This window comes from Acanthochromis polyacanthus, chromosome 9 (assembly GCF_021347895.1).
Source record: "Acanthochromis polyacanthus isolate Apoly-LR-REF ecotype Palm Island chromosome 9, KAUST_Apoly_ChrSc, whole genome shotgun sequence".
In the NCBI taxonomy this organism is placed as follows: Eukaryota; Metazoa; Chordata; class Actinopteri; family Pomacentridae; genus Acanthochromis; species Acanthochromis polyacanthus.
Genome location: NC_067121.1, coordinates 27,455,979 through 27,471,963, shown reverse-complemented (window position 1 = coordinate 27,471,963; position 15,985 = coordinate 27,455,979). Strand labels below are relative to the sequence as shown.

Here is a 15,985-nt window from a genome sequence, read left to right as displayed (position 1 = left end):
CCCTCTCCTGGATTTTCCCTCAAGGACTGAGTTCTCCCCTGGATTCCAACCAGCCTGTTTTCCTGTTCTGTCTCCGTCTTCCCCCGTTGTCAGTTTCCCCATTTGTGAGTACCCCTCCTCAGCTTAGTCTTGTTATTCGGTTAGTTTAGAAGATCACAGTTTTGGTATTTTGTGTTTTTAGTTTTGAATGGTTTGGTTTATTGCAGTCTCCCCCAGTCCCGTTCATCAATTATGCGTTGGTTAATTATTCAGTAAAATAAAATCATTTTTCATAATCACCTGTCTGCCAGTTTTTCTGTGTCTGCGCCTGGGTTCTACTACCTTCGTAACACTGTCACTGTGTTTCCATTGACGTTTAGTTGGTCACTGTTTTTTTTTTTTTTTCCCCTGTCTGCTTTTCCATGTTTGTGAAGGCCCACAGTCACATCATTTTCCTTCGGTAGCCCAAAAGTAAGAAAATGTCTGGTAGTTACAAGTCATTTTATATAAGTGTTCATACAGTTACACTAAGTGGAAATCACAGGTTTACCCAATTTTAAGCCATCACAGTTTGGGCAGAAGCTTGGCAGAGATGGAATAATTCAGTTTTGCTGCGTTGAGTTTCTACACTGGAGCCTGTATTTTCAGTGAAGTCTCTACAAAGTAACTGTTCTTGATTGATTCTATGAGGAAATATGCTGCTCAAAAAAATTATGGGAATATTTAATCATCACAGTATGATTTTATTTAATTAAACTTCTGGGATAAGTGATAACTGATTATGAATGGCCCCTTCAAAAGGCTAATAATTGTTTTCCACGGTCCAATCGTTGATACACACTGTGTAAATTGAGAACAAAATGACGTGAGAATGAAGTGTTCCTTTAAATCTTTTGAGCAGTGTAGTTTGGAAATTTGGAAACCTGCAATTGTTGAGGTGTTCGAATTTGAATAATTGGACATTCAGCATCTGCACCTGTTAGTGTCGCCTTTGTGAGAACATTAGCCTTGCTCATATCAGCCTTGCCGAGCTGCTAGCAAGGCTACGTGCTCCAATGTCGTGTTAATTGCTTTGTTTTTTGTTGTTTTTGTGCCTGTTTGAAACCCCTTCCATCTACCATTACCATCATAGGCTTAAGTTTCAGAATTAACACTTTAAAAGCTGTATAATAAAACCAAGCCAAAAGGATCTATCCACTAAATTAAAAGGCAGACACAGCACAGCTTTGACACTGTAAACATCTTTAAATGTGCCATTGATAGATTTACATCCCATTCCAGACTTTTCTCATATTTAAAACTAGCCCTGTTTTATACAACAACTCATACATGTCAAGTTCTGCCTCCCTCTTCCATACAACACCTCAGCATACACCTTCTTCACATCGGTTTGTGCAGGGGGATTGAGCTCTTCCTCAGAAACTTCAGGTGTTTTTACCCTCCAGAACACAGTCACACTTAACGTGTAATGTCCTTGCATGTTCTGACACACGGAGAGCGACAGCAACAAAGGTAGCAGATTTATGTTGGATGTTAAATCTGTCACATACTGAGCCATTATTTTTCTACAGCTATCTAAAGATTATTCCTAATATAAATCGGTGTATAAGGATGTCAGATGCAGCATCTATTGAATTTCAAAAATATTCTATTCCAATAAGTGTGAAAGTTATTTAACCAATGCCACAGATAAGTAAAGAGACACATTTCTGTTAAAACGTGTAAAGTATCTGCATTCATTCACTGTTCTGAAGTATTCACTGAATTTTAGAAAAGGTCAAGGAGAGCGGACTCTCAGCTCATGCAAATGTGTGAAGAGGAGCATTCATTTAGTTAATATACAGATTGGGCCTGCATATTTCTGAAAATATTCACATTCTGATGTGATCAATTGTGCCGATGTATCAGCATTATATATAAAACTGGATGAAGTAAGGTCGAACACTTCAAAGCACGTCAAAAAGCTTTTCATGCTTATGACAATTCTTTTTAGCTTTACTGGAAAAGCAGGAGTCGGTTTTGTACAGTTTCATGAAGTTATCCGATTAGAATGTGTTTGGTTAAATCAGTATGAGTTCTAATGCAACAATAACTGGATGAGAAAATCATTTTCAAGCAGCTTTGTTTTACGTTCATAAAAATGTCTCATATTTACAGAACAAAACATATTTAGGGTCACAATGAACAATAACTCATTCCTTTTTGGCAAATAATGAAGACTGGAGTCCAAAATACTAAACAATGCTTTAGCCAATTTCAACTACATAAATAGTGTGTAGCACAAACACTGTTGGAAACAACTTGACATCAACATCAGTATTTCTGATATAATAATGTAGAAAACATTTTATATGATGAAATAGAACAGAAATATGATACATGAGTTTTCAGATTATTCTGTGTTTTACATCCGTGATGTGAGACACAGACGAGTCTCGATGGCTTTACACTTCAACAGAAATTTGAGTTCACTGTGATGGAAAAATCAGCACACTGGTCAAATGAATATTACTTCTATATTTAACAAACTGAGGCCTACCCAGTGACACACATAAAGCACAGCAGACACGTTTTGTTTTGTTACCAGCAGCACAGCCAGAGATTTCAGATGAAATAAATAACACAGGTGTATAAAAGTGAAATGAAATCTTCTTAGTTTGATGTGTAGCTTACAAAAAGTTTGAATTTGGAGTTTGAGACTTGCACTATACAAGTGTGACTAAAACAAAACAAACGTCTAGCTCCATTTCATCTGCTGGGCTATACAACCGGTCACAGACCTGCTTTATTTACACTGGAAAGGACTTCAAAATCAACTATTAAGTTCAACTTAAAATTTAGAATCAAAAACCGAGATGTCTTGTAATGTTATTATGAAAACAAACGAAAAGAAAAACCCAAAAAAGAGGCTTTCGATTTTTGGCAGGTTGCCTTCCACTGGAGAAAAATTGAAATCTTTAACACTTTAACAGGTAACGACTGGTCAGGACAAATATGGGCTGAAAATGAAACTGGACAGTCAGTACTAGGTGGTCTTCACCAGATCGTAGACGTGGATGTGGACATCGTCGTCATATTTTATGTAGTATACTGTGGGCTTTGCTGGGACCTGGTAGATGACCAAGCCCGTCCTCTTCAGACCGTTATCTGTGACGTACTCCACCTGTTTACCCACAAGGCTCTCTGGCTCCTCACCCGGCTTCCTGTCTGCTGGCAGCAGGTGTTTGTTCTCTGGAGGACCAACAGAAAAAAACAACAGGATGAGACCAGAGTCACAGGAGCAGACCGGAGTGGGTTATTTAGCTGCTTTTTTGGGTTTAAAAAAAAAGCCAAATGGAGTGATTTTCTTTCTGACAACACACTGCCAGAGAAGCCGAGTTTCAGATTTGGGCTTTGTATCTATGTCGTCATGTTATACATTTGCATAATACGTGCATAGATGCTACTTTGCTTAGTCTTTGTTTAAGGGCGTTTCTAATTTCCTTGCAGTCTGCCATTATTTGCTTTCTAGAGACACTACTTTTAGGGCTACATCTCTCTGCACATTGCCTCACTTTGTCAGGCCGGCTGACCAATCAGAACAGACTGGACTTTTCAAGAAGGGGGCCTTAAAGAGACGGCATGTTTCAGACAGGATGAGAAGAGGTACTGCTCTAATGTGTCGTATGAGGAAAACAACATTTCTGGCAGACCCAAAAGCTAAATCATAATTCTGCACATATGCAAAATACGGACTCTTTAGCTAATACCAAACAAGTGAGCCCAAGTTCATTTATGCGCTCTACCTACTCTCCTACAATTTCTTGAGAACAGCATTGTCTCTCTACAGTAAGACACAACTGCCATAACAGAACATACTCTTCTACTTTAAACCAAGTCAAAAATTCTGCACAAAATGTTCAGGAAAAAAAAAAAAGAACAAGGCAGAGGCACTGGAGTGTTTTGTAAGGCTGACTATGTAAATTTGTCCTGTTCTCTTCCTCCCACTTTTCCGCGAGCCTCTGAAATGTAAAACATTGACAGTTTTCTGCACACCGGCGGCAAAGCTCTCGCTATGTTACCTGACTCTGGCAGGACGCGTAGGTCTCCGTCCTTATAGTCGTCCCACAGCTGGTACATATACAGCACGGGGTCCTTCTCGTAGGTGATGTAATACCAGTGGGTCATGATGGGGGCTCGGGACAGCACCATGCCTCGCCACTCGTTTTTCTCACCGTCCTCCTTCTCGAACAGATGCTCCACTGCCCGACCCACCAGCTCCTCCGCCCCAGGAGGCACCTTGATCTTATTGTTCACTGCAGGAACGAGAAGACGCTTAGATGAGCTCGTTAATCTGAAAACTTCATAGATTCCAGATGATATATTATTATGGCACATTAAGCTATAACTGCCTCATTATTTTGACAATGTTAGCTCTACATTAGCCCAAGGAAACGAAGTTTCTACTGTTATAAAAATGTAGTTTTAATCTAATCAGTAAGAAAGCTTATAGACAGAAAACAGCCAAAGCATCAAAAAAACTATTTGTTCAAATATTTGGACAAGACACAATACCAGTAATTTGAGCATTAATACAACAACGTGTGGCATGCTGACACGTATTGACTAGCTAGACGTGCACTGTTTCCTTCTGATGGGAGTATTTTCAATTTTGAGAGCTCATCAAGCTCTTTGAATTCTGAAATTACAGGTTTCAACTTGTTAAAATAAATGTTCTTTATCTAGTTTCGTGCTTTGCAGTGTTCTGTTTTCTGCATGATTTTTTTTTGTGTCGAGTTTTTTGTCTCTGTTTTCTATCTCTGACAGTGGAGCGATATTCTGCCAATTCCTAGTCTCTTCTTAAGGCCAGACAACATTCTAATCTACTTTGGATTTTATGGTCTTCTTTGCACTGCTCTTTACATTGTGTTGTAATTTAGTTTACTGTGACTGGTGTTGTTGTGAATGTATCTGAGGGGGGCAGCCAGTCTAAGCTTCACCTGATGTCTGTAACTCTTTCCAGCTCTTGGGTTTGTACAGGTTTGGACGGGAGATTAAACATGAATGAGTAAAAAATGCTTAAACCCAGCAAAAATTAAGCACAAGAATGATCAAAGTGATGAGCCATTATGTCTCACAATTTTTTAATGTTCTTCTCAGGTGTCTTGCTTAATTGAAGACCATGCCTTTGCCCTTTTCTCTGTCATACGTTGCATGCAGTACAATGTTGGTGTTCGATATATTTGTCTAATCTTTGATGTTGTCTTGTCCCTTCCATTTTTCCTGTTATTGCAAGATTCTCTATACTATTCCTCCTCATCACATGTCCGAGGAATTGAATTTTTCTCGATTTGATGGTTGCCAGCATTGTTCCATTTGCATTTGCTCTCGAAAGCATCTCATTAGTTACTCTTTCTACCCACAATAACTTCAGCATTCTTCGTAGGAACCACGCTTCTGTTGCCTGGAGTATCTTCTTCATATTGTTTGATAATGTACACGTTTTGAATCCATATAGCAAGAGTGACCCGATGTAGCATCTGAGGGTTCTTAGTTTTGTCGGCCATTGACTGCTCGGCCTGGTATATCCTTTATTTCCCGTAACATAATTACGCCACACAATGAAAACAGAACTGGAGGTAATACATCATCATGTCCTGGGCATGACGTTAAACTGCATCCGGTGACAAGGCTCACCTGTGGGCTTTGGGGAAGGTGGAACAACCCCTTAATTGCCATTGTTCTCAGGTCCACTCTGACTCGGAGCGATAGGAGCTCAAAAAGTGCCAGCTATGGCTTAAACAGCTCCATGTACGGGTAAATAAACGGCAGAAAACGACTGCTGTACGATGCCAAGAAAAACCATGCTAGCCCAACTTTATCATACGTTAATTTAATACATTATAAATCAGCATGCGGTGTCTTCCTTTGCCAAAAATGCAGCCATGTGTTCTGTGTGTCTGCCAGCAACAACAGTGCTTTGTTTGTAGTAAACAGAACAACAGAAACCACACAAAATGGATTAAGAAAAAAGTTAAGAGACTGCGCAGCATCAGAACCCACACATCAAGGTTCTGCAGCAGCTTCTTCCCACAGGCAGACTGTTGAACACCCTGTGGCTACAACACAAGTAGACCTGCACACACACCATCACCCCCATACCCAAAACCGCACAATAATCTCAGTCATTATCACTGCAGTAGTGAGTACGCTTGTGTCTGATGTATGCTTGTGCTTGAGTTTTTTTTATTTTAGTTTAGTCTTTTTAATTTATCTTCTATTTATTTTTACCTTGTATTTATTCTTAACTTTATATAGTATTACCCTTATTTCTGCACTGTGAATGGATGTGAGAAACGTCACTTCGTTTAACTGTGTACTACATACAATGCTGAATGACAATAAAGCTGAAGTTGAACTCCCTCTCACGTTACATAAGTATAATCTAATTTCAACCTGAAGTGCTGAGCAACAAACTACAGACCTGATCAAGTCTGTTCAGAGTTCTTAACATACTAACAAACACATGGATACTTCACTGTGCAACAGCAGTCACAAAGACGTCACACTCACCGACTTTTTCCGCCAACACCTGCAGGTTGGACACGCGGCTGTCTTTGAAGAGCTCGATGCCGTAGACGCAGTCAAAGCCGTCATATTTGACCATGTAGAGGGAGCTGTTCACAGTTAGACGCTCCAGAACGGTGCCTTTCCACTTTGTCACATTTCCCTTCTCTCTCCAGGTGTGCTGGATCCTGCGGCCCAGGAGGTTGTCAGGGTCCGGGCTGAGGGTCGACGCCGAGCTCTCACTCAGCTCTCCACTGCTACGCTTCCTGCAGACACGAGTAGAAAATTAATATTACACGACATGTCAGTGGCAGGATTACTCATTTTTCAGGTATGTTTTGAACTTTTGAATAAATATAATGTTTAGATAATTAGTTTTAACCAAGGAGGTGCTTCACCCTCGTGTCGTCCTGCTGGTCAAAATTGACCCGGTTTAAAGTTTGAAAATGTGGAAAAGTATATATATTTTCACAGTGAAACTTCTGATGTCCACATTTTCAACATTTTGGGGAAATCTGTCAACATTTTTTGGTCGAAAAAAAAATGTTAAAAATGTTTCTTAAGAACATTCACAAAAAATCAACCAAAATCCAGCGAATTTTGCTGGATTTTGGTTGAGTTTTTTTCTGAATGTTCTCAAAGAATATTTTCGAAGTTTTACTGATATCACTTTAGATAATTTTTTGAAGATTTGTATTCATTTTTAATTTTTTTTTTTTTTTTACATTTTTTTTTTTTTACATTTTTTATTTCTAACCAAATTTGGGGATTTTTTCAAAAAATAAAATGTCAAGAGAAACTTTTAAGGAATTTTCAGAATTTTCTTCCCTAAGATTTTCAAATTTTTATAAATTTGGGGAATTTTTTTTTTTTTTTTCAGACGAAGGAACAATATTTTTTGCTGCCCGTAAATGAGGACAACAAGAGGGTTAAATTTGTTTATTTCGGTGGTAAATAAGAAGCCAGCTGAGCAGATTAACAATATATAACTGCCGTCATTCACTACAGTAAAATCGAGAGATGATTCACTTTCATGGCTGGCTCACGATGAGTTAAATGAGACTTTCTGTTTGAGCCTACCTGCCCCGTTTCTTTGACATGTTTCCATAAATTCACTCAACCCTGCGAGACACAAGACAAGTCAGTTAGTGAAAATAACAAAAGCAGCTGACGCCCACATTTTTCACTGACCGGACACCGTAATTCACGTCAGCTAAAATATTTTTAGCTGTCAAAGAGCAAACACACTCGGCTTAATCAGCCACAGCCATGCAAACAAACCCGCATTACCGGATGTAAACAACACAACTGCGACGAGCCCGCTGCTAACGCTAACCGAGCTAGCCCCAATGCTAATACGACTAAAGCTTACATATTTATTCAGCTAACTAAAAGGCTAATAAATGTGTAACTTCACCGAGGATGGCGGCACAAACGTCGACGTGTCGAGTGTCGTCGGAAACGTGAAGACACACTTGGACTAAAATAGTACCAGCCAGGTGGTTTAAATTAAGAAATCCTTTCAGTTACTGTTTACTGTAAATGCCCAACATTTCTAAGAATTTGGCTTCTGCATTTCTGCACATAAGCTAGCCGAACAAAAGGAAATGCATCGCCATGTAAGCGCTGATTTTGCACCCTAGCTTCAGCTGCTAGATTAACGGAAAAATATGGACTGACCATAAGAAATTAATTAATGTTTTTCGTGTGGTCGGCTCGTTGAATAGGCGGGAGCCAGTAGAATTAGCTGTTTGCCCTACCTGATCAATAATTTCACATGTGTTTGTCTTTGCAGAGCAGATTCCTCCACCTAGGCTAGATACACGGAAACGAACCTGGTTTGTGGACTTCAACTACCAGGTGGACGTCAAAGCTCGCAAAGCACTCTGGGATTCGTAGTCAGGTTAATGTATTTCCTTTTAATTTAGCGTAGCCGATGATAACTTTTGACCCAGATATAGCTACATTTATAGATTTGTGTCGTTTCTGTTGACGGAAATTTATATTACTAACATTTTTCTCTCTTTTAAAATTGTATTGCATACGATGTTTGTTTCCCCTAAAACTACATTCCCCATCATTCATCCAATGTTAAGTCCACATTTTCCGTAAAGTCAACTGCTCATTTCTTCAGCAAATACCAAATAAGTAAAAATTAAAGTCGCAGTGTTCGAGGTAAAGAGGTTATTGAGGACATCAAATATACAGCGTTTCTAAATGAACAAAATGCAGATGTAATTTGCTATATTTGACAGAAACATTTGATTCTTCAGTTGGAATTCTACACATGAATCTACTATTTTAGTGAAAAAAACGATATACAAATGATACATATTTAATTTTTTTCTAATTAAGTTTGACATTAGAGCATTTGAAGCTTATAGACAGAGTAGATTAATGGTTGAAACTGAAATGTATTGTTGTTATTGTCATTATTATTATTACTGATGGTTGCATTTTTACGCAAAAAGAAATATAAAATGCATGCAAGGCTTTAACTGATTATGTGTTAATTAATTTTAAAAATATTATGAGAAAATATATAAAAAAAATCTTGCACCTTAAAATACTTTCAGCAGTTGCTTGCAAATGTTATTGTACTTACTTGAACTATTTGCTATTATTAACCACTGAGGGATAATTGGTATTTATCGTAGGTGAAATGCTTAATTCAACCACAAGATGTCATACTAAACATAAAATCTCTGCCACTGGCTCTTTTAACAGACTTGGATGATGGACTGAGCAGAGTGGAGACTGGATGATGCAGTACCTCCGTGCGCCTGTCTGACAGCTCTTTCAGGGTGAAAGCTTTTGGTTTTATCTTGTGCCAAACCACCTGTATGTGTATGACTCATCTGTGATGTGGAGGTGAGTAGAAACAGTGCACGAACCTTCACCTCCTGTTAATTTTAGCCACAAATCATTTAGAAAAGACACACATGGCTCAGTTCCTTAAAAGGACCTTTATCGTTTTTCTATTTAACCTTTGTTTGTTTCTCATTTATTTATTATAAGGTTGCCTGTTTGTTTTTAATTCTCTAAATTTACTCTAAACTGCCAGAACTTAGACATAGAAATGCCCTTTCACCAAACATTATACACACTGTCAGTCTGAAGAAAAAATAGCTTGATTTTAAAAACAGTGAATTAATGAATATGAATATCGATGGCAACTTAGTCCAATAATAGTCCAAATGGCCTGTGCTAATGTTTGCATCTATTTCATGTAATCATGATGATCATCATGATTTTTTACAGAGTAGGACTGCAAGGTCAAGCCCTGTGTATTTTTTTCCTGTTCATTTAGGGGTTACATTTTATAATGAAAAACTTGGGTATTTTAAATGCTGATCCATACATTTTCTTCTGCTTATCTGTTGTCGGGTTAAGTAGGTTTTCAGGTGCCCCTTTCTGTAATTAAATTTTGCAGCTTTTACTGGAGGAATCCAAAGGTGTTCCCAGGCCAGATGAGATATATAACCTCTCTAGCAACATCTGGGTCTATCCTGGAATCTCCTCAAAGTTGAATCTGACCAGAAAATCTGCAAAGGAAGGTGTCCAGAAGGCAACTTAATCTGATGTGAGAACCAAGTTAGCGGGCTCCATCGAAACAAAGGAGCAGCAATTCTACGTCCAGCTGCTCACCTTATCTCTAACTGAGCCATTCTCAGGAGGAAACCCATTTTTCCTGCTTTTATCCATGACCACATTCTTCCAGTCAATACCAGGAGCTTATGATCTTAGATAAGAGTTGAGGCATAGACCAACTAAAGAGATTTGCCTTCTGACTCAACTCCCTCTTCACCATAACAGTCACCGGCATTATTGCTGATTCACATCATTCATAAACAAGATCTCAAGGTACTCAAACTTCTTGTCTTGGAGCAGCAACTTCCCCTTCACCAAAAGGGAGAATCCACTAGTATCTGGCAGAGCAACCACGGCTTAAGACTCGGAGGTGCTGATTCTCATCCTCGGCTACAAAATACCCCAGAGCTCACGGAAGGTCACGGTCTGATGAAGACAGCAGGATGATGTCATCTGCAAATGGAACAGATGTGATTCTTAGTTTCCAAACCACATAACTGTGCCTCGAGATCCTGTCCATTAATTGAAGAAATCCAGCAACCACCGGAAATGTGTCTGGCTTTGTGCCAGTGATACAAAGACAGCAATGGAAGGACTGGATGCCCCTTAGCAATGACCCCAGTACCCAAACAGGGCTGGCTGGGTCACTTAGTTCTCCAAGTCCATAAAACACATATGGACTGGATGCTCAAACGCCCATCTCCCAGACTGCAACTCCACAAAGTTCCACTGTTGCTGCTCATCCTGAATCTGAGATGAAACAGTCCTCCTTTCCAGCACTTTTGGATAAACTGTCCTGCAGTGTGACAGTCAGATCCTTAGAGTCTTTGCATTTAAACTGGGACTTAAAAAAGAAAACAGAAGCTCTAGTGTCCTAAATTGTATTACTAGCATTAAATAGGCTTGACAACACTGTAGGTATGTATTGTAGATCTTTGCAGAAGAGGATTAGCTCCACTTTGAGCCAAATACTTGAGTTCTGACTTTTTCAATAAAGCCAAAAAATTTGAAAATAACTAAGCCCTCGGTATTAGTGTCAGATCCAGATTTTCTTATAAAAATGTAGATGATGTTGGGGGAACTTGTTGTCATAACATCAATATTTAAAAGCTTGCCCACAGCCTTGATCATGATTTATATATACTGTCTTTTAAGTGTGAGGTGAATCTATTTTTGCTCAGTTTCACCTCACCTACACTCCTTTAACCACCTTCCAATCATACAGTCACAGCCCAAACTCCATTTTTACAAACAGGAGCTCTCAGCTCAGTTTTTTAATGAGATAATTTTGCAGACAGAGACATTTTCTGTTTTCCATGAGCAACTATGGTGGTCTGGGTGATTTCAGCCTGAGCTCATTTAGTCTAATAGCAAAATTATTATTCTGGATTTAAACAGTTTGGCATATATTTTAGATCCATTTGCTACAGACAAATGTGCTGTGAGGTGTTGGTGCGCTGTAAAGCTCGGAGCATTTGTGAGAAAGCCAGCGTTGTATCGACACAAAGCTGTCCGGCATCCAAGGTTGCCTCCTCTTGTCCTTGCTGTTGTCACAGCAACAGAAAAGGCCTGGATGTTGGAGAAAAGGGCCCGCTTCTTTGTTTAGTCTTTTTTTTCCTTTTTTTTTTTTTTTAATCCAAAGCGGCTCAAAAAGGCATTCGGTTAATCAGTGGAGGTCACTCAGTTTTCAGGGCAAAACATGGAGCGAGACTGCAACTCAGCACATTCTTAAAACCGATTGCTATATCTCTGCCATTTGAATCTGTTGATTCATGCTGAATGTTTTTTCAGTTGCAAAGCCTCAAAATCTCTCTGTTTACTCGTCTGCCTGACTGACATCTTCTGCTGCTTGCGGGTTTCTCTGGCGCCATCGGAGGAGGAGAGCCCACAGCGGCCCTCTTCCCAGGGACGCCATGAGAATACCGACTCCAAAAATAGAGGTATCCTCCTCTCCTTTCACCTCATCTGCTCTTCCAGGTACAGTATCTATGTGTTGCTTCTGTTTGTTTTTGCAGGCCAGCGGACACACTCAGAGAAATTATCTGCACCACACTGAGAAATGCTGTTGATGGTTGCTGTCAAGTATTGCAGAGAGATTGCATAGCAGAGTCGTAAAGTCAACCCAAGGTTACTATGCGCGTGTGTGTGTCTCCATTGATTAGATATCTCTATTATTAGCACCATCTCTATGCAAGTTGAACTATGGCAGCTTTAAAGCGATGGCGTATCATGGCTGTACCATGCATGTCTGGAGCTGAATTGAATTTGACACTGTGGTGTGTGTGAGGGAGGGTGTTGGAGCTGCTGATGACTGTTTCCAGCAGCTTTAATTAGCTTCTGGGTTTTGTTTCTGTCTGGATCTCAGAACACCTTTTCTCTGAGGCTGAAAAGGCAAATATGAACATGTCTGGCAAATCAAGACCAAACATGATGAGTATTTTGAGTTTGGAGATGCTGCATGGTCACTAGATGCACGACTACATATGAACATGTGTGCATTCAGATGGCGACCAACTTCTTCTGTGTTTTCTTTCATGTTTAGATGAAAGACCCAGATGGCAGGCAACATCCCAGCAACACTGGTGGACATCATCTACAGGTTGGAATAATGTTTGAATGTTTTAATCTCATTTTAGGAATATTTGTCTTCTTAAATAATGTTTCTATGAAGTTAAACATTAACTAAGACACGATGTTTTAGCTGCAACATTCAGAGAATGTACGGAGGATTATTATAATGGAGGACTACTGCAGCCTCAGAAGACAGAAAGTTCTTTATAAAATATTGTTGTAATGTGATGTATGAACAAAGGTGGATTATTCTGCTTGCAATGTTCTGAGGATGTTTTGGGGATGTTGTTGGGGTAACACATTACGGAAAGTTTTTCTGGAAAACAATGTTAAATTATGGCAATGCAGCTCAATGCTAGCCTAGCCGCACTAGACAACCCACGGCTACGAATTAAATTCTCTGCCAGGGTGGGTCTAGTTACCCTCTATAAGGCTCGAGGCTGGATTCTCCTAAAACTGGCCGAACGAATCACCATAAAGTGTAGAGTCAGAAGGCGGGCGCAACTAAGTGACGACAGAGGCGCGACGATTCTGACAGAAACAACCGGTGCACAATAAACAGTTATCTTTCGACTCGGCTTTGGCCACAGCCCTTAAAGATTTGAAGCTAAAATTCAACTTGAAAGATAAACAAAGGACAGCACTGAAGTGTTTCATTGAGAAGAAAGACGTATTTGGACTTATGCTGACGGGATATGGCAAATCCTTAATATACCAGTTGGCTCCGCTGGTTGGGAAGCTAATGGGACTTAGCCACAATCCGCTGGCGCTCTCGAAACTACGTCAGCCTATTCGTTGCGCTGATTGGTTGTATACCTACCCAATTGCTGCAGAGTGATTTGAAAGACAACCTTTTAGCCCGCCTCCCTCCCTGTCGAGCGGTCCTAGACCCTTGTGCCTTCAGAACATGGGTATAGCGCGGCTAGGCTAGATCAATGCAGCATTCAGAAAAAATAACCTTTATTTAACAAGGTGAAGTTCCACTGAGATTAAGAACCCCTTTTTCACAGGAGTCCTGGTCAAGATAGGCAGCAGTAAAATACAAAACACAGTTACAAAATGACACAGTCAAAACATAATTAAAACACTAGCAAAAAAACAAATAAAAAATATTAAATTTACAAGAAAGTTATGAAAACGTTTGTATGTTGTGGAGTCGACCTCGAGAACTCACAGTTTGGATTTTTAAAAGCACTCCATGAGATTAACTCAGTTAGTTTCCAGTCTTTCTACAACATATTCCATTCAGCAGGTGCAGAGTAAACAAAAGCTTTTTTAACCAATTCATTATGTTCATATGGAACAGAAAGCAACAAATGATCTTATGAACAGAGAGAATAAAGATTGCAGTTAAGGAACAAATGTAGGTGGGCAGTAGTCCAAGTATAACCTTATATATGAAAGTATACCAATGACAGATCCTTTGGGTGGCTAAAGCAGGCCATTTAACCTGAGAGTGTACCTCACAGTGGTGTGTCGACACTTTATAATTCGTAATAAACCACAGAGAAGCATGATAAACAGTGTCAACCGCTCAAAGGCACTGAGCAGAATCATTCATACACAAAAGATCTCAAAAATCCAACACAGACAAGCTGTTGTTTTTTTGCATTTAAAGAAAAACACAGCATGTTTCATAAATAAAAACCCAGTTTTAGCCTCAACTTCACAAGTTTCTCCACGTGCGGCTTGAAAGTGAGGGAGTCATCAATCAAGACACCCAGGTGTTTAGACATGTGAATCACCTCTATTTCATTTCCCTCAAGTGTGGATGCTAAGGGAATCATTTGTGGCCACCTCCTAGAATTGGAAAACAACATTCGTTTAGTCTTGTCTGCACTGAGAACAAGTTTGAGGTGAAGTAATGAATGGTGGACAGCAACAAAGAGTTGATCCACAGCAGTAAATAACTGTGTCATCAGCATAAAAATGCAAATTAGCATCTGACATTTAGACCCAAATCACTGATAATAATAATGAATAACAGGGGACCTAATACAGGTCTCTGCGGCACTCCCTTGTAGACAGTAACTAATTCAGAACACAGACCATCATATTTAATGCCTAGAGTCCTATGACTGAGATAATTTGTAATCCAAGCAGCTGCGTGTTCCAAGAGTTCTGAATGAAAGAATCTAAGTTTCAAAATATCACAGTCAACAGTGTCAAACACTTTTGACAGATCAATAAAAAATGATGCTGTTTCTTGTCAAGTGAAAAAATAATGTCACTTACCACCTTCATGGCAGCTGTGATGGTTCTAGGGTTTTTTTTTCGGAAGCCTGATTGATATTTCGATAAGATGGCATTGGAATATAAAAACTTCTTTACTTGCTCACTCACAAGAGCTTCAAGATTTTTGTTCTGCACTGATAGATTAGAGATTGGTCTATAATTAGTTAAAATCACTGAGTGGCCCCCTTTTAAGAATGGGAGAACAAAAGCTGATTTCCAAACAGAGGGAATTCATTTTTTCCACTATGAGGTTAGAGAATTTTCAAGAATGTTCGGGTATAATGTTCCAACAATGTTATCACTGATCATTTTTGGAATATCTGTAGTTCTACTATTATTAGGAATAACATTCTGGGAACTAAAAGAGATTTTTTTTTTCACTATAGACAATACTAGAACTTTACACAATATTCTCAGAATGTTATCAGATCACACAATTTCTTGCTGGGTATTTCCATGTTTTGCACTGTTTTCAAACAATGTCTTTGGTCACATTTGTTCCAGGAGAAATGTCAAACATAGAAGCTAAGTGCAGTGACATAATTTAAAAAAATACACTAATGTAGAAAAATAAATAATTACATATTCACTAAACCCACAATATAGAAACACAGACACAGACAAGTATATAAAGAAAGAAGCAAGAATGTTTTGGAAAATTCACAGTGTGGAATGAGGTTTACCATCTATCTTTGGCTTGAGGCAGCCTCATTTCATATATTTGGTCTAGTATATTCAAATCCCCAAAGTCAGAATTCCCCATTTCTAGCGAGAGAAAAAAAAATCACTGATGAATTCCATGTGCATAGTTGAATCTCTTGGTATTTGTGATGATGAAGTGCTGCATTGTCAGGTTGACAGTTTGAATCTCCCTGAGGTGTTTTTCCCCGTCTATTCTTCGACTCATCCACAGCTGATGTGTGAGCCTACAAGATTTATTGTAGTCTGGACAGAGTAAAGATTTGAAAAACCCTCAGACCCAAGTGATTTATCTGGTTTGTGGTCAGGTCATTGTCAGAAGTTTTGCATTTCTTGCAAACATTTAGTGTATGTAAGACTGAAA

At 39.1% G+C, this 15,985-nt stretch overlaps 1 protein-coding gene and 1 long non-coding RNA gene across 8 annotated transcripts in view; one reads left to right on the top strand and one right to left on the bottom strand.

Moving 5' to 3' along the window:
• Positions 1–2,084: 2,084 nt before the first annotated feature.
• On the bottom strand, positions 2,085–8,368 carry LOC110953538 (spindlin-Z-like). Of its 2 annotated transcripts, none has more exons than XM_022197605.2 (5): positions 8,286–8,368; positions 7,606–7,647; positions 6,532–6,791; positions 4,041–4,274; positions 2,085–3,210 (listed from the first exon to the last, which is right to left on the bottom strand). In XM_022197605.2, the coding sequence occupies exons 2-5, from the start codon at positions 7,623–7,625 to the stop codon at positions 3,005–3,007; spliced, it is 720 nt and encodes a 239-aa protein (XP_022053297.1). In that variant the 5' UTR covers positions 7,626–7,647; positions 8,286–8,368; the 3' UTR covers positions 2,085–3,004. The 2 variants fall into 2 exon arrangements, with proteins under 2 accessions (XP_022053297.1, XP_022053298.1); XM_022197606.2 differs by lacking the exon at positions 8,286–8,368 and adding an exon at positions 8,206–8,279.
• LOC110953539 (uncharacterized) overlaps positions 8,318–15,985 on the top strand; it is a 56,637-nt gene continuing 48,969 nt past the window's right edge. For 3 of the 6 annotated variants that reach the window (XR_007944223.1, XR_007944222.1, XR_002595869.2), the window contains exons 1-3: positions 8,318–8,428; positions 9,253–12,093; positions 12,659–12,715. This is a non-coding gene — a long non-coding RNA (uncharacterized LOC110953539). Of the gene's footprint in view, positions 8,429–9,252; positions 12,244–12,658; positions 12,716–15,985 lie in introns of all 6 variants that reach the window. The other 3 variants (XR_007944221.1, XR_007944220.1, XR_002595866.2) reach the window with 3 other exon arrangements.